Here is a 23,679-nt window from a genome sequence, read left to right as displayed (position 1 = left end):
TTTGCACAAGTTGAGTGGTTACACGTGTAACCACTTAACGTGCAACAACGCAACCGTACGGTACATTTCGTGTTCTTTCTCGCGTTCATACATTTAGACTTGTGCGGATTTATGTAGGTGTAAAAAGGCCTTAAGTGGAGTGTCCTTTATGCGATTTATCAATTGCACTCATGACATTGTATGACAGTCTCAAAAGCAGTCCTACACTTGAACCAATCTCGTCAACAACGAGCCTTAAGCATAAATGCAATGCGTGTCAACCTGACCTTAAGAAAATTACATAAGTAAAATACAACCGAACATCAATAATTGATTAAACTTCAGTTGAAGATTAGAGGAAGATATCATCATTTAACAGAGAATACAATCGTCATGGGGAAAGCTTGAAGAAAACCTAGGTTGGCCGCCAAAAAGCAACAAACGGAATGCTTTAACTAGAAGTTCACGTACCCTAACCTAAGAAGTCATATTCTATCTCAATTTCACGCAATATCAAGTTCAAATAACTAATAATTGATCTAAATAACAAATAAATCAATATAACTTACAAAATTAACATAATTCTTATGTAACGGACGGAATGCTTCGACCGGAAAGTTCACTCACTACATGTCTTATTAATTTCGAATAGCCATTTTCTATCTCCCCTTCTCGCTAGCTCAAGCTTAAACCACTAATAATTAAATAATATTATATAATTAATTATCACAACAAATTTTATAAGATATCTTGGTCTTGCCGCTCAATTTCTTCCCCGATCTGGCCCGTGGCGACTCTGAATTGTGAAACCATTGAGTTACAGCCATTTGCCTCACCGTAATATCCCCCGAATAGTTCTTTAACCATTTGGTTTTAGCATTTACTATCCAGGCTATCTTAGCGACTTCTTCCATCAACTCCAAATGGTCATATTATTGCCGGCCAGGTCCACAATTGTTATGAACACCATTTTTTTTTGCCTTCCTTCCCGTTCAAATTCGCGCTGAAAACCGGTTCGCTCCAGCCGCCTACTGGGAGCGTTTGTAGCGAGAGAGAAGCGAATATAGTGACGTCATGCGTGACGTACGAGAGCGCCACGGGAGCTTTTGTAGCTTCTACTGGACCACGAAAAGACTCGCTTCCAGTGCTTCGGAGCACTGGGAGCTTGTACTGGACTACGCCCTTGTAGGGTTCTTGTTTTTCGCAATTCTATTGATCACGTGATTGCAAACTTCAATCTGATTGGGCTGATTGGCTTGTTTTGAAGTCGCGGTTTCGTCCAGTTTCGTCTGGGATGAAACGTAATGGAGGGACATGGTGCTTTTAAACGAAAGGAGTAAATTTTTGCTGGTAGTATTCCTTTTCATTTTTATCAAAATTAAGTATATTGCTGGTCAAATTATTCTGGGATAACAAGTTATAACTACAAAGAATGCGGCGAAATAGAAACACGTTTTACCATCGCAGGTAGCGAACGAAGTCGTTTCATGGTTTTGGTAGTTTGACATCTCTTGCATTTTGTTAAAATTTCTATTGAAATTTCAGGTGACAGTATTACGTCGATGAATGGTGGACTTCTTGTGGTGCACCTTGAATTGTGTGCGTATTATAACGAAAATAGGATGAAGTTTGGAAAGTCTTCGGTCGACATATACGGTAACAAAATATTTCTTAGCTAAGTATAAAATATTAATTAAACGCTTTTCATGTTAATATGGCTCTTCGTGAAATTCACGTGAGGAATGGCGTGGCTTAACCTTAGAACGAACCATGCGCAATATCGTTGAACGAGAATGATCACAGAAAGGCAAGCTGGAATCAAGTTTGATTCCCACATTACACATAATGATTAGAGGCTTGAATCAAGCTTGAAAATTCAAGCTGGAAAGCTGGATTCAAGGTTGAATCATATGAACAAGTCTTGAACATACAAGCTGCAGGACACTATAAGCTTGAAACCAGCTTGACACTAAGCTGGATTCAAGCCTATACCAATTCAAGCTGGAATCAAATCTAAAGGCTTGTTTAAACGCAAGCCAGCGTAATTACGCTGTACATTAACCCTTACGAGTAAATTTCTAAATCGATGAATGCGAGAATGAACACAAATGCACCATGTAGCCACCCATCTTGTGCGAATGCATGAACCGAAAATAGATCGTGATTGAAATTGGTTCATGCATTTGTGCATGTTCCATTCCGGTCTGCAAAAATCATTCACGGAAACGGGCATTAACTCATACGTGTTAATATATTGTGTAAAGAGGATGTTACAATTCAAGATTTAATCAAGCCTACCAATTCCAGCTTACGTATTATTCACATCAATCTTTTACTGTCTGAAAATAGGGTTCTATTTCTGGGTATGAAATTAGGTAGCAGTGATAAGTCAGTTGCTAGTAAAGGTCATATGAATGAAGGTGACCATTAATGTGACTGTACAATAAAGTTTTTATCAATTCATAAAATTTCCTTTAAGTTTAAACACCAATTAACAAGTTCGAAAAGGGTAAAATGAGTGAATCAAGATTCCTTTATAAAGTTCAATTTATTCTCATAAGTATTGATGCTTATGATCATAACATCTCACTATCATTTTAGCTCTTGCAGAATTGGCAAGCTTGATTCAAATTTGAATTGTGTCTTGGATCATGCTTGACCATTCAAACTTGAATCAAGCCAGCCAATGTTAAGCTTGTGATGGCAAGGGAAAGTCAAGCTTTTATATGCTATAAGATTTACATGGGGAAGGCCTAAGCCCTGCTGAGTTGGGTCCTGATACTAAGTCTTTGCATATGATCCCAACTGTCATAAAGAGGGAGAGCAAGGGGACGGATTTTTTCAACATTCGTTCACATAGGAAATCTCTGACAAAAATTTTTGGCATTCGTGTCCAGGGTCAAGAAACGTAATGTTGAATATTTTTGTCATTAGTCGTGAAAGGGTTAAGTTGTAAAACTCTTGAGTCGATATCTGCTTCAAATGATGTAGTCCAACCTCTTTATTTTAAAGCAGTGTATTATACAGAATACCTCTATCCTAGGATTTATTAGAAAAGCTCTTAAACACCTAAGTCCCAATTTTTAAAGTGTGAAAGATTCAGCATGTTATTATTTAAATAATGTCCTGCAACTTAGAGAAGTGTAGATACAATATCGGTATTCCAAGTATTTGCCAACTTTACTGCCAGAAAGCTAAGCAATCGGTCATATGCATCACATTGTGGATAAAAAATGTCGAGACAGCTACATAAAATTATCACTGCTGATGCTAACATTCACGAACAAAGCCTTTTTCATGTTTGGCTAAATTGGTAGTTAATCATCAGAGGAATTCATCCATGCTGCTATTATTATGTTTTCTATCTCTCTCACATCTATTTATGGTCCACAAAATGCAACTTATCGTGATTCTCCAGCAACCACTTTGGTAGCCTTTCTCACTCAAGACAACGCCATCAATAATTGTTACTCTTATAAAAATATCTGTCATGTCTTTTTTTTATTTATGTGTCTATTATATGTCAGGCTTTGACCATGTCATCCATGAAAAATCTCCTTCATTTTTCCGTCTCTCAATCACGGACACACATCCCTATATATACATCCCCTTTTGATGTACATGCATGAATGTTATCTTTGTATATTTTTCCCTAAAATATTTTGGAGGCACTCCATAGTATAGTGAATGTATCAAAAATAACTACGATTAAAAATTTAACAAGGTTTCTATATAAGTGTTTTGGTAAATTGAAAAAAATTGATCTTTAATTGAAACTTGTCCCACTGAAAAGTTGTCGAACTGGCTCTCTAAGGCCAAACAATTTGAGGTCATCCTTGACCCTCACAACCTGACCTTTAATGAGGAGAGGGGATGAAAATTGACAAATGTTAGATTTTCAGGTAATTTTCAATAGATTTACCAAAGATGTGTTTTTTTAGGGCAAAAATGTTGTCCATTTTGCCATATATATATAATCTCTTAACTCTAGGAGTATTGGGGTTTCTCAGTAAGAACCTCCTTAAAGGATGGCCATGGATCATTCAGACTTGTAAAGTTTTTCAGCCCAAAATGTACACCACTTACTCCAAACATTATTTTTTCTTCTCAAATAACGTCAGTAAGCCTTTTTGTACATATTTATCGCTATAGATATTGTTTTAGTAATTAATCATTGCTTATAAAAACTATTTCAGTAGATCACATCAAGGATCGCTTACCCATACCTGCTCTTCAATATAATGGAATTCACATAAATAATGCATTATGGACCATGAAACAAATGTTACTTTATTTGATAAATAGTAATTTTCAATAACCTCTTTTCTATAAATAATTTGTTAAATCACATCAAAGCAGAACATCCATGTGCATGTATTTGACATGTAATCTCTTTCGTGCACCAGTTATATATGCAATTATTTCTTTGGCACATTTTCCACAAGCTCTTGAAAAATGGACTTTTTTTTTCTTTAAAATTTATCCAAACTTCCTGTCCAAGTTTATCTACAAATTTTAGCAGTAGTTATGCCATTGTTCATGCAAATGCTAAATGGTAAATCTTGTCAATTATTTCTTACTGTTCCTACGTAAGAAATTTTACCTTTTCTCTTAGCTTATTTCAAAGTTAAACTGTTGAAAAGTAATTATTCCAAGTGACATTCCAGTGTTCCTTTAAGGCCAAAGCAAATGCAATTCCACATATTCTCCCAATGACTGATTTAAGGGCCTACCTTCAGTTTCCCTAGGTAAGGGAATGCATTCAAACAGCATTTTGTTTTGCCTTCACCCAGCACCCATTACTAAATGCAGAATGTGTTCAGTTTGTCAGGCATACATTGAATGAACGTTGGTCATAAATTGCTGTCTCGTTTGTTTTCGGGTCACACCTTCCATTGTTTCCAACGCTTCAATGGCTGAGTTGCATATCCTCCTTTAGGCTGGATGTTGTGTCATGAAACTGTCTGGTATTTATTCAGCCAACATATCAGCCCGAGCTGATTTCTGCCTGTTTTAATTCCAGAAAATTCCACAACACGACATCTAGCCATGAGAACGATGGATGACTCGGTCATCAAAACAATGGTCATAATGACCCAGTTACAAACCTGACAACAATTTATTTCAGTCACAGTGGTCATCCTTCTGCTCTGTCAGGGCTGCAAGTACCTCCTTTACTGCGCTAAGTCACCAAGACACCTTCAGTGCAGTTCAAAAGCTCAAATTGGATATATCTTGCTCATCTTACAAAATCTCACCAACAGGGTGTTGGGAACAGTGAATGCCTCCCCCATTTCGAGTTAGGGAAAGCTGTTGGATGGTTGCGGGAGATATGGCTTGCATGAAAGACATTGAGTATTTTTTCTTTCTCTTGACCTTTTATGTTTAATGTTGATTAGTGTTTTGGAGTATCGGCCTTATTTCAAGACCTACACTCCAATACACTAATCAATGATAAAAGACATTAGTTGTCAACCACTTTGGTTGGAATCTAGAGAAAAGATGTATGCAGCAAAAGGGGCTTAGAAATGGGGTTCAGGGAAATTTGGCTTTGGATTATGCACCCAAAAATCCAATAATATAGACACATGAAGGGGCTAAAGCAACTGGTTCTTCCTCTATTACATGTGCCATAAATCTTTAGACGACAATTTATAATCCAGTGGTGTAATTAGGAATATGCTTTGGGGTAAATGGGGGTGCCTGACCCCCCTCAGGTAACAGGCTGAGGGGTCAAAATTTTTTGAAAAATGGCATGCCTGGAAATATGTACATTTTACATCATTTTGGCACTTAAAGCTGATGCAGTTATTATATGTCAAAACTACACAATAGTTAAAATATTTTTTTTTCTCTGAGGCTTTGGGAGAGGAGGGATCTAGGTTTATGCACCTTAACCCCCTGCTAACCGCCATTGTTACACCACTATTATAATCCCGTGCTGCAAATTTAATTTTCATTTAAGAAAAGAGGAAACAAACAATTTGACCAACTTGAGAAAGCCTCAAACTCCACATGACTGGAGGATGTGGCTTGCCAACACTAAGGGGATATATATAATGATCCAGAAGATTGTGCATACAGTGGAACCTCGTTAAAGCGAGTACGGGCTATAGCGACACCCCCGCTATTACGAGAAATAGCCGATGCATCGTCAATTGACCCTATAATAAGCGTGTTAAAAAATTCGTTTTTACGATACCCTTTCGGTGTTGGCTCTCGCCATAGCGAGGGTTTCACCGCCGGAAGACTTTCATCAAGACTCCTTAACCACTGTAATTGCTAGCGATCTGTTAGAAATGAAGTTAATGGAGTGCTCAGTCTCAAATTTATGTGGTAAACTGTCGTTCGATAAATATAATGATTGACGAAACAATGCTTTGCATGATTTTAATTCAGTGCGGCGCTTATAAATTGTTTGAATAGTTAGTCGTTATTTGAGTAAGGAAATTTAGTGATGCAAAAAAACATCGCCTTTCGTCTGGATTTATGCTTACGTTTATCGGATAGATGTTTATCTGTCGCCGCACCACTCCTGTTCCTGTATATCTGTTCGCAACAGGGGGTCGATTGCGTAACTTTCCGCTCAAGAATTCCGCTGCGGAATCGCCGCCATATTGGAAAGATTCCGCGCGGAATTTAACAATGCGATTGCATAACGCAAAATTCCGATATTTTAATTCCGGTCGAATCGAAACAATTCCACGTAACAAAAAGCCACGGAATCAACAACGGAATTGTTAGAAATATTAAAATGGCTGCTAGACTGATAGCTGCGGTGATGATTGCGGAAGAAATGGAGCGCGAGGGAAGACAGAATCTTGTAATCATCAGGAGGAGATTACGAGATTCAATGAATCCTTTTGATATAGCAGAGGAAGAATTCATAAGGCTATATAGGCTTCCTCACGAAGGCACGAGGCGATTGATTGAGGCAATAAGCCCCCATTTGCAGCAGCCACGAAGAAGAACAAGAATTCCCAAAAGTATACGGGTGAGTAATCTTGATTTTAATTTTTGAGAAAAATGATACTTAAATATAATTAATGCGGAAAAGATTTAGAAAAATATATAATTGATGCAAAGAGGCAAATACATGAAGAAATCATCGGCAGATGATGTTGAATCTCAAAAGTGTTTTCATTAAATTAATGCAAATGTGAGTCATATATATATTTATATTAGTAAGGCCAAGCAACACGAGTATAGTAATCATATGCGGTCACAATTAATTATCTTCAAAGAAATGTGTAGAAAAGTGGTGACCATTTATTTTATTTCCCTTAGATTCTGTGCTGCCTGAATTTTTGTGCAAGTGGTAGCTATCAGCGGAGAATCGGCCAGGATTATTTAAATTGCATGAGCCAAACGGAGGTTTGCAAGAGTATATGCGTGGTAACAAGAGCAATAAGCAACCTCTTATTGAATGAATGGATAAAATTTCCCACAACAGACCGGGAAAGGAATCGAATAAAAAGAAGGTAATATAAATTATCTTATAATATTTTGATTTTCTGGAAGAAGAATTTGAACTTAAAGTTAGTGCTGACTTATTGATCATATTTATTGAAACCTAGATACAATACGTTAATATATCCTGAGAACTAAACCATCTCACTAATATGATTTCATCAAAGCCCTCACAATAGCATAAATTAATAATTTCATTTTAATATAAATGAAATTTCCATGTTACAATTTTGTAAATGTACTTTCAAGGTTCATGGAAAAAAGCAACTTACCAGGGGTTATAGGAGCCCTAGATGGGACACATATTGCCATAGTCCCACCTAATACAGCCCGGGAGCACATTTACCTCAACAGAAAACATTTTCACAGCAAGAATGTGCAAGTAGTGAGTATGAATGGATATAGTTTCCTCCAATGCTGTTATGTATTATATCCAATGAGAAGCTTTAAAAATGTGTAACATGTCTAACTTTATACAACAACCCAGATTACCATATGTTTATTGACAGGTGTGTGATTATGATTTAAGAATTCTGGCATTAAATGCGCAACATGGAGGGAGATCCCATGACTCCCACGTATGGCGCACCTCCCGGCTGCGGGAGTACATGAGAACAACATACTGGCTAGGTGGTTCCAGCAGCTGGCTAATTGGTTGGTTCACACTATGAAAATTATTATAATTTCCCCGGTCATTGTGAGTTCAATTTGTTTTAATTATTGAAATATAATGCTTGTGAATGTCAAATGTTATAGGGGACTCTGGATACCCCCAGGAGCCGTGGCTAATGACGCCCGTACATGATCCCCCGGAGGGGAGTCCAGAGGCACGATATAATGCTGCGATAATCCTAGCCAGGAATTGTGTGGAGCGCTGCATTGGAGTGTGGAAGGGATGGTTTAGGTGTTTGCGACGTGATCGCACCCTTCACTATTCACCAGAGAAAGCAGGTTAGATATCTGCATTGTGATACAATACATAATTGTTGGAAATATAATTGCAACATGGGAAAACTTAGATCTATCATTTACTTTCAGGTCAAATCATTAATTGCTGTGCCGTATTGCACAATATGGCTCTGTATTACCGAGTACCTCTTCCACAGGCCATACTGGAGGAGGATATTAATGGGCAACGAAATGATAACTTTTACATAATCCCTGCAGAGGATGGAAGCACAATAAGGAGGCGACTGATCGCCCAGCATTTTAGATGAATATATTTTTCTATTTACTTTTATTTTTTACATCTTGTTGCAATAAATTAGGCTTTAGGTTTTTCAATTAATTTAATGTAAAAATGAAAGTTTGAATATGAACACACATCAAAGAATACCTACATTGTTAAGAATTTAAGAATAAATTTTAAAAACATACTTTTAAACATTCTACAATTAAAACTGTTTTAAATCCTTGAGACTTTGTGTTAATTTCTCACATGCTTCCTTTAGAGCAGCTGTCCTCCTCCTGTATTCTTCTAAATTTGCTTCATGATTTTTTTTTAAGGTGTCTAGTTTTTTCTTTTTTAATAGGAGTTTTTCCTCCTCGATTTTAACCTTCTTCTCCTTAATTTGGACTAATCTCTCCTCCATAGCCAATCTCCTCTCCTCTATACTTATAAAACCAGAGGTAAGCTCAGCTGAAGCTGAACCTACCTTCCTTTTCTTGGGATTATTGTTATCCAGGGGACTGGAGACCATTTCAGTAGATGGAGGTCCCTGAAAATGGTAAGAAAAGCCAATAGTTTCAGCAAAAGTTCTTGACTTGATAATAATTTGTTGTACGTCGAATACTTATTTGAATTTGTTTGTTAAAATGTCACTTGAATATTGAAGTATGTGAACGAAATCATTTTCTATTACTTCTGATTAATTTTACTTAAATCCTCACAGGCTAGGGTGGTTATTTTTAGTGGGCCCATTTCCGAGAAACTTTAAGCAGAGCCAATAGTTTAGTGAAAGGAGAAGAAGGGAAATAGTCAGATGTAAAAAAAAAACAATCAAGAGTTGAAATCTGTGATGGAGGGAGGAGTACAGTGGAAGAGATATCTATAGTAATAAATATTGTTTTTTGGGTTAATAGGATGAAGTATGAGGGGCTTTAATATTTTTGTTAGAATCGTGGACTGCTTAAGATAGAATAGGATTATGAAAAGGATAAAAGAGCTATACAAGTTACCCTGATTATTACAGCCTCGTCTCTCCTTGAAAAACTATTAATTCAATTGGAACATGGTTTTTTGAAAATAATTTCACTAGTGGAAATGGGTTTTGAAACAGTATATATCTCCGGTTTAAACATTATATGACTGCCCATTGCAGCATGACGGTCTGTTCTTTTCTCAAATATTAACAAATAATATACAGGTAAGTCCTTTCAGGGAAATTACCAGTGGCAAAGGTCCTTCGTCATTCTGCTCCTGGACCTGATGGCTGGTACTCCTTATTTCCAGTTCAATTTCAGGCTCCTGTGACATAAAAAACAATGATTATAGTATTATCATCCTTAGCTGCGACCTCCAATTAATATCAAATGTTTATTCCACAATCAAATTATAAGTTTACTTACAGGAATGGCCTGAAATGGTAGTGAGGGCCCCGCTTCCTCTAAAGAGGAGTCCCCCTCCACAGCCTCCACAGTCATCAGAGACAGCACTCTTTCCTCTAATGCGTTTAATTGGCTGCAGGGAGGTCCGCCACCAGTCCCAATGGCATGCTGCTTGGCCTTGCTGTATTTTTTTTTAATATAGCACTTGAGGTCTGCCCACGTCTAGGATAATAATTAGGGGATGTCAATGATTTTTCGTTATGAGACTTTAATTATACTAGTTTGACCATCATTGAACATTACCTTTTGCCATTTATGTGCGGGCTTAGTAGGTCCGCTCCCATCTGCATTTAGCTGGTCAGAAAGTTGCTCCCACATTTGATTGTTTTTTATTCGGCCTGTGGGCCCTACAAATCCTCCACGAGCAAATTCCTTATTTTCTTCCATGAATTTTATGAGTAAAGATACTTGTCCATGAGACGCCTTTGTATCCCTTGATAATTTAATAAAATGTACAGATTTCGATATACTTATCCAATATCATGACATCATATACAACTTAGAGATTAATAAAATTTCACTTCTTTATGATATTTATAATCTTAACGTACCTGGCCATTCTTAATTTAGGTCACTTTTCTCTGTCTCTCTCTGTCTCAGCTTCCGTTACTTTCTGCAGTCCGCTTGAGCGAAGGAATTAATAATTTACCGTTGTACGTTAACGTTTGTTAATTTTATAAAAAACTCAACTCAAGGAATTTTAAGTGAATAATTGGTGCTTGCCTCCGTACGTTTCAACAATAGTTAGGTTCGTTTGTCCCGCTGGACAAGCAGCGGCAACAGTGCCGGCGATTGAATTAAATTTTTTTGCCAATTTGCGTCAATTTGAAAATCACCCGAAATCCTAATATCTTCTAGTATTATTGTTAATTTGAAAATAACACTCAAAATCCCTCGATAAAATGGAAGTACCCAAGAGTCTTAATGTTTCCCTTTATTTCATTTAGATATTATATCATAATCATTTTATTTACCGACAAAAATCCAGTGTATACCCGCACCATGCGAGACCTAAACCCACGGATTATAATTATAATGCCTGAAACATCTCTGAAAATTATCATAATACTTTTTTTGGCCTGCCATCCCTTTAGTTCACCTTTTATGCTTATGCATGAACAAAATTACGTACGTGTTCTAATGTTGTTCATACATTTGTACGTTCTTTTTCTGTTTACGCATCTGTACATTTTGGTGTGGTTACACAGAGCATTTTCCCGTTCATGCTTTCAATCATTAACTTGTGCAAGTTAATTTATCGTGTATTCTTAAGTTATAATAATTTATTTTACATTTCACAAAAATACATTGCAATAGTAATCGTCAAAAAATACATAATTTGGAAAATTATAACGAGGGTGTTTGAGTCTAAGGAAAATCATCACTCTTAAAATTATCTATGTAATTAAAATTAACATAATAATAATATCATATGCTCCTTATCCTCTCTACTTTACTTCACAAAACCCACCAAGGTTTCTCCGAATATCCACCTAATTGAGGTTAGCGGTCGGTGTTTAGAAAGTATTTTAAGTAGAGATGTGCGAATAGTATCCGCGAATACTCGAATACCTCGAATATTAGAAAGTATTCGATATTCGAGGTTTCGAATAGTTATGCGAAAAGTACCGCCTCGAATACCTCGAATACTTTGAATTTCGCGTCATACACTGTCGCACGCACGTCGTTGGTAGATGACTCGGAAAAATGAAGAGAACTCTAGTCGTTTAGTGCTCGCTGCGCCGTTTTACGCAAGTTGACGAATTACATCAAATTCGTGGATTTTAGCGGAGAAAAGAGTTCGACGAGGGGAACCGAAAATGGTCGGGTTGGAAAAATCCGAAAATCCCCGATTCCCCCCACCAGGAGAACCTCAGCGCCGTAGGATAGCAACCTTAGGGCATTTCCCACGATCCGCTATCCCCCTCCATTCAGCACTTGCCTCAACCACTCTGACGCTTTCCTCTTCTCCGAAATCAAACAAAAGGCCCCAGATCGCGCAGGGATCGCATTACGAAGACCCCTGCTTCGAAAAAAATATCGAGTTACGAGAACAATAAAAACGTGTTTCACGTCCTCCCCCCTTTTTCTCACCCACTGACCTTTTTCTGGCTACCTGCTTCGAAGTTCCCCATTTCTGGAGGTCAACAGCTGTGTGAGTAACGTGGGATACTTACATTAGCGCATTTCCCAAGATCCGGTATCCCTCTCCATTCAGCACTAGCCCCCCCTCTGAGGCTTTCCTCTTCTTCGAAATAAAAAAAAGGTCACAGCTCGCGCAGGGATCATATTACAAAGACCTTTGCTTCGAAAAAATACCAAGTTACACGAGAACAATAGAAACGTCTTTCGGGCCCTCCCTTTTCTCCCCCACTGACCTTTTTTTTCCTACCAGCTTCGAAGTTCCCCATTTCTGTGGAGGTCAACCGCTGCATGAGTCATCTATTAGCACAAAAGGTGTCTAAGAATGACTTTCGTCAATTGATGTTACACTTTTATTGAATTGAAATATTAGTAATGTGCGCGTAATTTCAAAAAGAATAAGACCAAACACGACGTATTTCTGAGTTTATTTAAGCATTTTACGCAAAGAAATAAATGTCAAAATACGACGGAGACAGCATTCTGGCGAAACTCGATATGAGCAGCAGAGCTTCTTGGGAGTTGATGCCGTATTTTTTTCCGAAAACATATATCAAGTTACAATTTATGAGTGGTGCTATAAATCTTTATTGTTACAGTCTCAGACAAAGGGATATTTTCTCAGAATATTTGGTTTCTCCCTGATAGCAATTCCAATTCATCTTCTTATCTCGTGAGAACTCCCAAAGATGGACTAATAATAATAACTAACAAAAAAACTAACAAAATAATTGAAGAAAATCCGGTGGAAAAGAGCTTGTATTTTACAAAATGCCTGAGATTGTCAGCTAGCACTTGGCAGCAGGAGTGGGGGTAAAGTGATGTTAGTTGAATTAATTATATGCCCAATTGTTTCCATAAAATTAAAATATTCATTAATCAGATAAATTCCTGTTCGAATCATTTAAAGGAAATCAAAATTACTCCCCAAAATCTTGTGTTTCCTGCTGCATAGGCAACCGAGTCAAACATACCAGCATTCATCATTTAGTATTCGAGGTATTCGAATATTCGAGCAATGATTTAATATTCGAATTCGATATTCGAATTCGAGAAATCTGCTATTCGACCCATCTCTAATTTTAAGTTGTCACATTGAGAAAATTTACATTTAAGTTAATATATAGCACATGGAATAAAACATTTTTCCACCTAATCATGCCATATACAATTGGAGACATTGATAATAAAAAGTATTAAGATTTATTTTCGAATACCGGCTTAAGTTTAAGTGCGGGAATCACTAATACGCATGCGCAGAAGTTTGGATTTATCGTAAATCTGGCAACACAGAATATTCCATTCGTACGTCTATTCGAACGGAATCTTGTTTTCCGCACGGAATTAAGTTTCCGCTAGTTACGTTACACAATCGCATTTCGGCACGGATTCCAATTCCGTTCGTAGCAACCATTTCACATCGTAATTATTCCGTGCGGAATCTGAATTGTTATACAATCGACCCCCAGGTATATTGGCTATTATTTGCTCCACCTCCGGTAAAGCGACAATTCGCTATAGCGAGTGTTTATTAGTGCACCGTGGGGTGTCGTCATATCGAGGTTGCACTGTATTTCTAGTGAGACTACTATTTAGCGAGAGGCTATCTTTTTGTATTGTTGCACCTCCAGGAAAATTCACTAGTGTGTGGGTGTGTGTGAGTGAGGGTCTATAGTTAAATCTAGACACTGCATGGCATCACAGCATGGTGTGTGATGGGCAGCATGCTGCAGGAGTTCCCTCCCAACTTGCAGAGGATGGTGAGAAATTAAGCAAAATTTTTTTCTTTGTTGTGGTCGTAGCTGGCATAATACTTATCCTGTAAATGCTACAGTATCAATAAATATTTCTTTTTTGTATGAAATTATGTATTTTTGAAAGATGGTAAGAAGCCTTATTTTTCAGAATTTATTGAATATTTTGTAATAACAAGCAATGAAGTGATGAATGAAAGCAGTTTAGGAAATATTTACATGAAATCACATATGATGGAGGAATTGCAAACATTTTTTTATGTAAAAAAATTACTCGTGGATCAATCCCAGCTTCTTCTCTTGTGGTGCAAAAATTATGGCCTAAAAAGTAAAAAATGTATGAGTCATTGAATCATTGAAGTTGTAATTGCTTAATTTGTTAAAGTCTTATGCATTCCTTGTGACCATATAGTATCAGTGGGAAGAGACTTTATACAATTAGGACTCGGTGGTAATTTTATGAAATATTAGGATCAAAGAAATCATACATACCTACTCCAGACAAATAGCTTTCTTCACTTATGTACAATTTTCTTCAGGCACATTACTTTAGAATCCATCAACTTCTCCTCCTTTTCTAAAATCTGCATTGGCATGTAAATAGACTCCTTGTTTAGAAATGGCACATACAATTGAGCCTCGTTCGCGGTATCTTGATGTTTTGTGGCCAATTTTTTCCAACCCTTTGATCACTTGCTACAAGGAAGAGAAAGTATTATATCATTATTTGTTCAAACCTGTGTGGCTTCATTGCCATGATTTTTTAAATTAATGTGTATCATCCAGAAAAAGTCACTGCAGATTTTTGGAATAAACGTTCAGGAACTATAAATTATAGGAAACTATAGGACTATAAATTGATTTTCCTGTTGATGAGGAAAATATGTAAGATTCAAACCAGGTACGATTTGGTTTATGTTGTTGTCACTCAATTTTTGCAGATACAGTGTAGTTTAAGGCTTTTTTCATACACATTGCTGGAATTCCTCTAAGGTTTACACTATCAGTTCAACAGGAATTTGGGGAAAACATTTATTCTCCTAACGTTTTTGATGAATTTATGATACTTTGAGAAACACTTGTTACATTATCTTTGTAAGTATCCTCCATTTTCAAAGTTAGGAATGGTTTCTTTTCTACCGCACTTGTTAGTTAAAATTTTTATTATTGTCAAAGAATTCTAGTTTGATGTTTTATTTTTTTTCTTTTCAATCACCATATAACCATCTCAGACTTTTCTGTATCTTCTGTTCCTCTATTAAGGTGAAGTTTTTTCACAACAAATAATATAGGAGAATCTTTCTTAGGTAATGAAATGATTTGACTTTTTGGGTATTAAAGTTGACACCTTGAATTTTGTTAATGCTTAATGTGACATGAATGAGACCATTATCTGGCATCATCATTAGTTATAAATCCAAAGATTGGTCTGACGTATCTTTCCTGTCAATTCTCCTATCAGCTAATCTTTTTGCACTAACTTTTTGCTTTAGATCCTTCATCATTGCCTTTCTGTGCCTCATCCAAGGCCCTACTCTTCTGTTCTTCCTATCCACTTGTTGATAATTTTCATTACCATGGTTTCCCATGATGTGGCCAACTAAGTTGTCTACTCTAGTCAAAGACTTCTCTGCTCACGCACCCTTCCAAGGACATACACATTAGTCTTGCAATCTATTCATTTGGTCTTCATCGTTCTTCTCTGACGCCGCATTTTGAAAGATCCTGACCTTGGTCATTCTGCTGTCATCGTCCTTTCCTCACTACCATAAAGAAGCTTTGCCCAAATTTAAGACCTTATGAATTGCTTCTTTACTTCACTGTTTATATTACCAGATGTTTCAAAGACTCCTCTTTTTGAGGAATGCCCTCGTCGCTTGAGCTATTCTACTTCATAATTTCTCCTTTCTTCATCATTGCTGGTCACTTGACTACCCGAGAACCAGAACTCTTTCTCCTCCTTAAGTTTATGGCTTCCTAGTTTCTGGTCATTCTTCTCCTCTTCCGCAAATCGATAAATATATATGTATTTGTTGTTTTTTTGCATTATTATTAGCAGTTCAGCTTATACCAAGTAATTGTATTTTCCTCAGGAAATACAACATTCCTCAAGTCTCCCTGCGTGCAATGAATGCAATGTCATTGCCAATTTGCAACATGTCAATTTTTTCATTATCTTTTTTTCTTCCTGGTGTTTTTTCTTCTATATAATTATCACCTTTTTCAATGAGCAAAAAAACATTGAATGGTGATAGTTTTCAGTTTTTTTTTTTTCTTCTGCTTCTTGAAATTCTAGCTGAAGCTGAGCCTCTTTCAATTTCTGTGCTTGACATGGGTTCTTTATAGTTCTTTATAGTTTATAGTTCTCTTCAGTATCTTGAATTTCAGGTTGTATTTCACCGTTACTACTGCATGGTATAATAATAAGGCATGTTTCCCATGGTAGCTTTTGCAGTCTTTCACCTGGTTTCCTAATCTCTGCTTTGCAAAGACGTCTGTTCTAAATTTCTAGTATCTCCTGGCATTTTCCAAGTCTACTCTATTTCCATTGATCCATCCTGTTCACAATCTTTTTCCTTAGACTTTCAACGGTAGTTATTTCTGATGTGAGGGTTGCAGAAATACAGAAAATTTGAGTGTATGTATATTTTATGTCTGTATTTTGCTGAATTTTTTACAATTCAATTGAAAACATCTTTTTTAAATCTATCATTGACTTGTTTATCCCTTATACTTCCTGAAATGAGCTTTTCGTCCTCAGTTTCTCTCACTAGTGTTGAAAAATTAAAGCATAACAGCATAGTGTGCATCAATTGTTGTTGAGGTTCTAAGTAAAGGTATTAATGATGATTTAAACATAAATTACATTGCAGCATACTGATGATGAAAGAAGGTTTGAGAATATTTTAAAATTTTAATGTAAAACATTGAATTTCATGCCATGAAATCAGTAGGCGCAATTCTTTTATATTAAGGCTCTGACTCAATGACTCTGATTAAATCTATATAGGTTTCAATCTGATTATTTTTATTAGCCCAAGTAGCAAACAATATCCCTATAGCATCCAAACAGCATTATCAGTGTTAACCCTTTAGCACCGAATGTTGGGTGGAGACAACAGGCAATTTCATATGCAGAAGACCTGATGGGAGGTTTAGCTGTCGCAGATTTTTCAATGCAAACGACCAGATGTCGGCTCTAGCCGATGCAAAGGAAGGGAAATGACCGCTGAGGTAGCAATTGTTGGATGCATTCATGTGCCTGGCCTGAGACCCAGCTTAGAGAGTCCTTGGGGCCACTCCTCTGCAATTAAGCCCGACCTTACCAATCGTTTATGATCATCCTCACCAAAGGAATCTGTTGCGAAGTGGTTATATCGTCAATAGTTTTTCAATGGTATATTTTTTGCACACAACAATTTTTTTATACTTTCAAATGAATTCTTCTTTTTGTTCTGAGCGTAAACAATTTTTAAATGAAATTTTGTGTTAAAAATAACGGACTTCCGGATTTATAGCCTTGTATTTAATAACTTTGTAATCATTAATGCTAGAAACCCATTTAAAATTCCACAATGCTGAAAAAAATGATAGTAATTCTTTTAGAAGCGTAAATTATTGAAAATCAAATACAATTTTTGTTGAAAAAAACACTGGTAACACAAAAAGTTGACTGTGGATTTGTGCTATGATAGGGTTAGAGGGTCTAGTCAGTGCCCAGGGTAAGGACATGCACCCCGTTGAGCTGGGTCTAAAATTTCAGGGTCGAAAATAACAGGATAACTCCACCCCAAAAAAGAGCTTCTTACAGACAGGTTTAAAATATTCTCATGCTACTTGAAGCACAGAAAACTTTTTGTAGGCGCTGACAGTGAAGGGTTTACATATGACATCCATACAATATTCATGTCAATCCACTTAATGTTTTATGATACTTCTCAGATATCCTAATGACCCGCCAAACAATGTAGCAGCAATGTCCAGCAGTGGACAAGGAGGTTTGTAGTTTGAAGATTTAGCATGATTAAGAGTTTGCTATTAAGACACTTTATTAATATTATTGTTTAATAATTTATAAATCACTGGCAGACCACCCGGCGTTGCTCGGGAAGGATAGTACCCAGAGAATTGATAAACTTTGAATTCACGGTCACAAAGCAAAATCTTTTAGTTTTCTCTTTGAGCGTGACAAGAGGTGTCCCTACTGGGCAGGATATCCAACTGGAGAAATTGTACCAAGGGCGTACCCAGGATCAAAACTAGGGGGGTCGAGCCATGGTTGTTCAAGTTGTAGGTTAGATTTAAGCATGGAAAAGGCGAATTAAATCAACATTTCAAGGAAACTGTAACAGCTTTTTATTAGTTTTTAAAATTATTTGCTTAAAAAAATATTATTTTCCTGAAAGACATTTGCGGTTTTTGCTTCAAGGGGGGGGGGAAGCTGCCCCCTCCTGCCCCTTGCTGGGTATGCCCATGTGTATGGCATGGCATAACAAACGGTAATGGGAAAGTGATGTAAAAAGAGAGACAACCAAAAGTAACAGTTGGGGTTTGGGAGCATGAGATGCACTTATATACAAACTTTGGTTGCAATCGGTGCAGCCGTATGGAAAAGCATCGTGGACAGACAAATAGGCATCCTCTTTTATAAATGTATGTGGATTAATTATTGTTAAATAATGTAATTAGAAAAATTAAATGACTTTAAATGAACTTTTCAAATTTTGATCGGTTCCTGACACCGGTTCTGAGGGCCAACTGGCAGTATCGAGAACCAACCCATCTGTACTCTACTATATATCTATGTAGTAATGAGTTACTTTCTTACATCAAGTACTCCGTACTCGTACGAAATCTCCATCGGGTATAGCTGATGGTGAAAGCGACTAGCATCAACTGCCTCTTTAATACTTTCATTCAGCCATAAATGTCTGAATGCCACCTGGAACCAAGAAAATCATGTTGAATCATCATTTTTGTGGAATAATAGGAGCAAAATGCTCAATAAATCTTCACATTTGATTATTAGTCTACATTTTCCATGAATCAGCATCAAGCCCAAATCCTATGTAAAATAGAAATTGCCAAGTTTCTCTAAATTTGGCCTAGGCCATTGGAATTTTAATCTCATGAAAACTAAAAAGTATGGATTATAGCTGACTTTCAAATACAGGCAACCAGAAATTGAAGCATAGGAAAAGACTTACAAATGGTTAGAAATTCGAAGCTGTTTTTGAATCCTAATTCAAATGTTGCCAGTTAGTGGGAATAAGTTTCAATGGTTTGCCAGTCTGGTAACTGCTTTGTATGTGCGCTTCGTGCGCTTATTGTTTTTTTGCTGTTCATTTGTTTGTGTATGAATACCAGCCTGTCCAGCAGGAGTAAGTGGCAGTGGGTAACGAACTTCCGGGCTCGCAGGAAGCAGCCCTGGCTTTACGACTGTTAATGGTAGTACTTTGTGAAATGGGAAATAAATCATGTGCCATCCGAAGCATTAAGTATTATTCAACCCGCAGATGTAACAGTAACATGTCTAAAATTTTAATGAGGTTAAAAGAATGGTAGTCACATAGGTGGAGATACTTCATTGGTAACAATTTGTGCCTTAATGTGTATCCATTTTATTACTACAGTAAGACTGTGATTATAACAAGTAATATAAGTAGCAGAGTAATTCCATAAATGACACCTAGCCTTAATCTAATTTTAATAAATTAGTCTAATGTATGTACTCATATGGGCATTTGTAGAAGCTTAGTGGGATTTCCAACTTGTATATTATGCTGCTGATATTTTTTACTTTTTTGTCATAGGCATCGAAAAATTTGAAAAATTTCCTTAAGTCACGAAAAATGAATGGGGACTTGATAATGTTCTAATTAAAAACCCAAAATATTAATGCTATTTATAGTAAAAAATTCATTTCTCAAATTGTTAGGCTTAGGGAAGATATGCTTTGAAGGGTTCAAAAACTAGTATTAAATGATACGTACAAGTTATTGATACTGCTTATATTCCTTAAATCTCATTTGCCTAGGTGGTTTCAAACACACATATATATATATATATATATGCATTAGCAAATCGCTATCCTAAAAGGTAGGCCATAAAATATCTTAACTCTTAGCAAGCTTTAGTCATATAATTCATACCAATGATATAGCTGTAGGAATTTTGGTGCCTCCAGAGGCACCGATCACCAGCCTAACATGTCCTTCAGTCTCGACTCCAAACTTGTCTATCTGAGGACCTTGTAAAATAATAGCTGGTGCCATTGATGACAAAGCCCTCTTCTTTGGTTCCAGTGCATTTGCTTGCGATGGTGGTATTCCAAAGTAGTTTTCAAATCCAGGAAGAGAAAAGTCATCCATACAGCTATTGAGAATTATCCCTGTTCTGTTAGAAGTGATTCCAGCGCCAAAACTGAAAAATGATGTTGGAACTTCAATGGTAAGTTAAGTTGAAGATGAATTCTTTGTTTTTGAAGCTTGAAAAAAATGCTATTCCAATAATTGTGAATGAGTAGTTGCACATCATAGAAAAGTAACTAAAGTACTCAGAATCACACTTTTACTCTCAAAATTATTTTAATCTGTGTTTTTGTGGTCACTAAAAGTAACTCAATCATTCAGCATTTGTCAAAAATTATTTTCTTGAACAAGACCCAGTTACTGGGGATCTGACGTGGTATCTCATTTTAATTATTTAGTCCAATCACTCTGTACTCGGTGCATCAATGTGGTAGCAAAATTAAGAGCGACAGCATCTATTAATGCTAGTAACTTCAGATATCAAAGTCAGTAATAGAATCCCTTGTAACAATTATATTTTGATTTTTTTTACTTGTATTTGATATGTTTTAATGGCAATGGAACTGTAAGCAGAGTTGAGTAGTTGTTACATTTTAATAATCATAAGTGATATTTTCAATGCCTTGTAAATTACATGCATAGAGAGTAAGTTAATATGCATATCGTTTGCCACCGACTGTGTTCTTGTTTTTTTCACTCCCATTCTGGAAGCAGAGCTGCTTCAGAGAAGTTGAAAAGTGTCGTTAGCGAGGAGACCACTATGTGATATCCATAGAAATAAGATGCATTATACAATAGGGAAATGCAAATGGTACAGAACAGTATAGCGTGGGTTATATGTTCAATTTAACCCTCAGGCTCCGGGAGTTCACAATTTTAGCTGCCAGCTAGTGCAGAAGAGACCCCCTGTGCAGGAGGCACCCCCTGCCACGAGGGCTAGTCTGGTATAGTTAAGCTCCTTAGCGATCCTTATGCTGAGGGAAAGTGCCCGAGTGCAAGATATCTAGGAAGCAATAAAAATTTTGGGTCAATGCCGCTGCCAGCATATAAAAACGTTTGCGCTCTGTAAGGGTTTAATGATATAATTTTATATATTTGCGTGTAGATTTTTTGTTTTCAGAGTTGAATATATTTTTGTTGTTGTTGGTAATTAATATATAAATGGGTTTTTAATATGAATAAATAAACGTCGGTAGCTTGGAGGTGCAGGGTGGTGCCATGGTGAGCTGATCTTTTGGGGGCTATAACTCAAAAATACATGGGGCTTCATTAAAATAAATGAAAAATTAGTTCTATGAACATGCTTGGCTTTAACTTTGTTATATAGGTACTTGTTAATAATGCCTTTTTGGTCCAAAAAATTGCGTATTTGGTCATTGAGTGCTTTCAAAATAGTTCCTGTTCATTAGAAGTGAAAAATATTTTAGAAGGTGAACATGTCCCCCATTAGAATTTTAAAGGAGTAGAGCATTACTTATCCCAATTATCAAAATTATGAGCTATCCTGGTGACTTCATTATAAAAAACAAAGTTTTGACAAATTTTGAGATGGAATACATATTTAAGATAAGATATTAAACAATTTTTTAAGCATTGAAATGTAACAATAAACGGAATGGCATAAAATCAATTAACGTATTCTTGAGAAAATGCAAAGCTTCATGATGAGTCAACAATTTTTTTCAATTACTATTTTGAGCCGTGATATAAGTATTGATAAGCAATAACACATATTTTTATGTTAGGATGATAAAAAATTAAAACGAATAAATGCACAGCGAAGCTCTACATTAGAAAATTTGATGGGACCAGGAAAATGGAGAATTCATTGTGAGTGGATTTTATGTGTATACAGTGGAACTTGGTTATAACGGCATCGGCTGTAACGTCAACTCGGGTTTAACGTCACATTTTATACAGACCAGCCAAAATTGAACATTTTATGTTGTACGAAAACCCGTTTATAGCGTCAAAAATTTTGCGATTCTTAGGTTTCAAAAGTGGTAGTGTGATTGTATGCATTACGCCCCAAAGTTCATAGAAACCATGTGTAGAAACATCAAAAGCAAAAACAGGTCACAAGCTGGACGTTGAGCTGGTGACGGGATGCAACTCTTTTGTTTAATTGGTGTCTGGACATATTCCAATGCACGAGTAGATTTCAATAAACAGTGTTGTATACAGCAGAACATTTGCATTTTTACTTTGTCCTTTCACTCAGATTTAAGACTGCTTTTTTTATAACGTCACTCGGATATAACGTTAAAAATCTTCTGGTCCCTTTGATGACGTTATAACCAAGTTCCACTGTATAGCCATGAATTTCATTGCGAAACCTTTTAAAAACCTCTCAAACTTGATTATATATCTATGATTGACAGATCAAAAGAAAAATCGATACGTCGATCATTATTTCAAGGTCAGCCACTCACAGACACTGTCCACACATCTGCACACGTATATTCAAAGTGCAGTTATTGGTCGGTGAGCCATGACGTTACACAGACCTTAAGCCTGTGATTGGAAGATCATATGGTAGCTAAAGTAAAATTTTGGATACGCCGCATTTGAGACTATAATACTTACTACAAGTTTATTGAACTTGTTAGGGAGACAGCATCTCCATTTGGTGCCAATACTGATAAATGAGCAGTCCCGTGGTCATCTGGACTGAGTGACACCGCTCCATACCATGCAGGATCTCCACTTGTCTTATCATCACGAATGCGTTCCACTACCCATTCAGCATAATCTCTGGAAGTTAGGTTTGCCATCACCTTGAATTACCAAGAAAATTGAAGAATTATACCCACTAAAATTTGAATATGTGGAAAATGAGACATTTAGGTATGTCAGTGAGAAATCTATTATACCTGAGGATCATAAGATAGTAAGGGTGTTTGGTAAGTGTTATGAGGAAAGGATGGCTATGTTAATGAACTTTCGTATAAAAAAGAGTGGAATGAAATATGTAACACCAACTGTATATATGTTCTCATGCTGGAGCCCTATCTGTGGAAAAATCCCCTTATAATTGATAAAATCTGACATTTTTTTATGAAAAATCGATTTAACATGTCAACCACAGTAAATAGTACTCGGAAACGAAATGAATTCCCTGTGAAAAAGATCTCACTTCTACATGTTATCTCACGATCGTGCAAATTATTCTACCCAGGGAATGCTGAACATCATGGTAACATCCGCTTAAAATGATAATGCTCATAAACGGGATTCAGAAATTATTTATGTATGAATATTATCGTTTTAGGAGGGCCACAGGTTGTGGATACCACTATAACACTCTTCAAGATAAGAAATCGTAGTAATTTTCTTGTGATTGAATTTATTCCACTCATGTTGTGGGACATTATTCATTTTGGAAAAAAGCCCACACTCAATCAAAATATTGTAAA

General features: G+C 36.5%; 3 protein-coding genes across 3 annotated transcripts in view; 1 reads left to right on the top strand and 2 right to left on the bottom strand.

Annotated features, from left to right (window-relative positions):
- The first annotated feature begins 6,490 nt into the window (after window positions 1-6,490).
- Window positions 6,491-8,860, top strand: LOC124158718 (putative nuclease HARBI1). Its single transcript, XM_046533968.1, has 5 exons — window positions 6,491-7,460; window positions 7,699-7,834; window positions 7,959-8,103; window positions 8,206-8,400; window positions 8,488-8,860. The coding sequence occupies exons 1-5, from the start codon at window positions 7,339-7,341 to the stop codon at window positions 8,664-8,666; spliced, it is 777 nt and encodes a 258-aa protein (XP_046389924.1). The 5' UTR covers window positions 6,491-7,338; the 3' UTR covers window positions 8,667-8,860.
- LOC124158717 lies at window positions 8,844-11,013 on the bottom strand. Its single transcript, XM_046533967.1, has 5 exons — window positions 10,608-11,013; window positions 10,300-10,489; window positions 10,018-10,218; window positions 9,839-9,916; window positions 8,844-9,167 (listed from the first exon to the last, which is right to left on the bottom strand). The coding sequence occupies exons 1-5, from the start codon at window positions 10,613-10,615 to the stop codon at window positions 8,844-8,846; spliced, it is 801 nt and encodes a 266-aa protein (XP_046389923.1). The 5' UTR covers window positions 10,616-11,013.
- Window positions 11,014-14,092: 3,079 nt separating this feature from the next.
- LOC124158716 (scoloptoxin SSD14-like) overlaps window positions 14,093-23,679 on the bottom strand; it is a 147,059-nt gene continuing 137,472 nt past the window's right edge. The window contains exons 9-13 of the mRNA XM_046533965.1: window positions 22,850-23,040; window positions 20,105-20,375; window positions 18,781-18,894; window positions 14,445-14,648; window positions 14,093-14,273 (exon numbers count right to left, since the gene is read on the bottom strand). Coding sequence (XP_046389921.1) covers window positions 14,502-14,648; window positions 18,781-18,894; window positions 20,105-20,375; window positions 22,850-23,040 — 723 coding nt within the window. The 3' untranslated portion in view covers window positions 14,093-14,273; window positions 14,445-14,501. The remainder of the gene's footprint in view (window positions 14,274-14,444; window positions 14,649-18,780; window positions 18,895-20,104; window positions 20,376-22,849; window positions 23,041-23,679) is intronic.

Source organism: Ischnura elegans, chromosome 5 (assembly GCF_921293095.1).
Source record: "Ischnura elegans chromosome 5, ioIscEleg1.1, whole genome shotgun sequence".
Taxonomy (NCBI): Eukaryota; Metazoa; Arthropoda; class Insecta; order Odonata; family Coenagrionidae; genus Ischnura; species Ischnura elegans.
This window is presented reverse-complemented; position numbering and strand designations above follow the sequence as displayed.

Excerpts from the sequence above, each read along its gene's own strand:
- LOC124158717 (XM_046533967.1), bottom strand. Across the intron at positions 10,219-10,299 it reads CCGCACATAAATGGCAAAAG|ACGTGGGCAGACCTCAAGTG; the intron begins GTAATGTTCAAT and ends TTATTATCCTAG. Across the intron at positions 9,917-10,017 it reads TACCATTTCAGGCCATTCCT|GAGCCTGAAATTGAACTGGA; the intron begins GTAAGTAAACTT and ends TTTATGTCACAG.
- LOC124158718 (XM_046533968.1), top strand. The coding sequence starts at position 7,339 with ATGAGCCAAACGGAGGTTTGCAAGAGTATATGCGTGGTAACAAGAGCA. Across the intron at positions 7,835-7,958 it reads ACAGCAAGAATGTGCAAGTA|GTGTGTGATTATGATTTAAG; the intron begins GTGAGTATGAAT and ends GTTTATTGACAG. Across the intron at positions 8,104-8,205 it reads TTCCAGCAGCTGGCTAATTG|GGGACTCTGGATACCCCCAG; the intron begins GTTGGTTCACAC and ends CAAATGTTATAG.